Here is a 516-nt window from a genome sequence, read left to right on the forward strand (position 1 = left end):
GCAGTCCCTGGGGCCCTCCTGGGTGTGTGTCTAGAATCCTCTCTCAGTGCCAGATACTCACGCGGCTCACCACCCCCAACAGCGTCCCCACCCCAGGAAACCATCCCCCGTGCACAGCCTCATAAGCTCTCCTGCGCCACTGAGCACCTCCCCGGTCACCTGGCACCTGCGTCCTGAGGGCGAGGGGCAGGGCCCAGGATTGCCCCTGGTGCATGCCCTGGGCCTACTGCCTCCTCTGCAAACCCCCGAAGGAGTGGTCAGAGCAGGGCCTCAGGACACTTACCTGGTCCCACTACCCAGACACTGCCCCCTTGGGCCTGCCCTCCGTAAATGCCGCCACTGCCCCCAAGTCCTCCCGTCCAAACACACTCACCATGGCTGCCCATGTGGGCGGAGGAGAAGCCGCTGAGCGTATTGCGGCCGGATGCATCCGCGTAACGCGGCATGGAGCTGACTACAGCCTGCAGGTACTTCTCCTGTTCCAGGCTGCTGGAGTCGGCCTGGGACTGGCCTGGC

General features: G+C 65.1%; 1 protein-coding gene across 1 annotated transcript in view; it reads right to left on the reverse strand.

The window, feature by feature from the left end:
* Positions 1-516, reverse strand: part of SBF1 (SET binding factor 1) — a gene marked incomplete at both ends in the record, with an annotated part of 16,890 nt that overhangs the window by 7,475 nt on the left and 8,899 nt on the right. The window contains 1 exon segment of the mRNA XM_010859072.1: positions 261-511. Coding sequence (XP_010857374.1) covers positions 261-511 — 251 coding nt within the window.

This window comes from Bison bison, unplaced genomic scaffold, assembly GCF_000754665.1.
Source record: "Bison bison bison isolate TAMUID 2011002044 unplaced genomic scaffold, Bison_UMD1.0 scf7180017855904, whole genome shotgun sequence".
NCBI classification, from domain to species: Eukaryota; Metazoa; Chordata; class Mammalia; order Artiodactyla; family Bovidae; genus Bison; species Bison bison.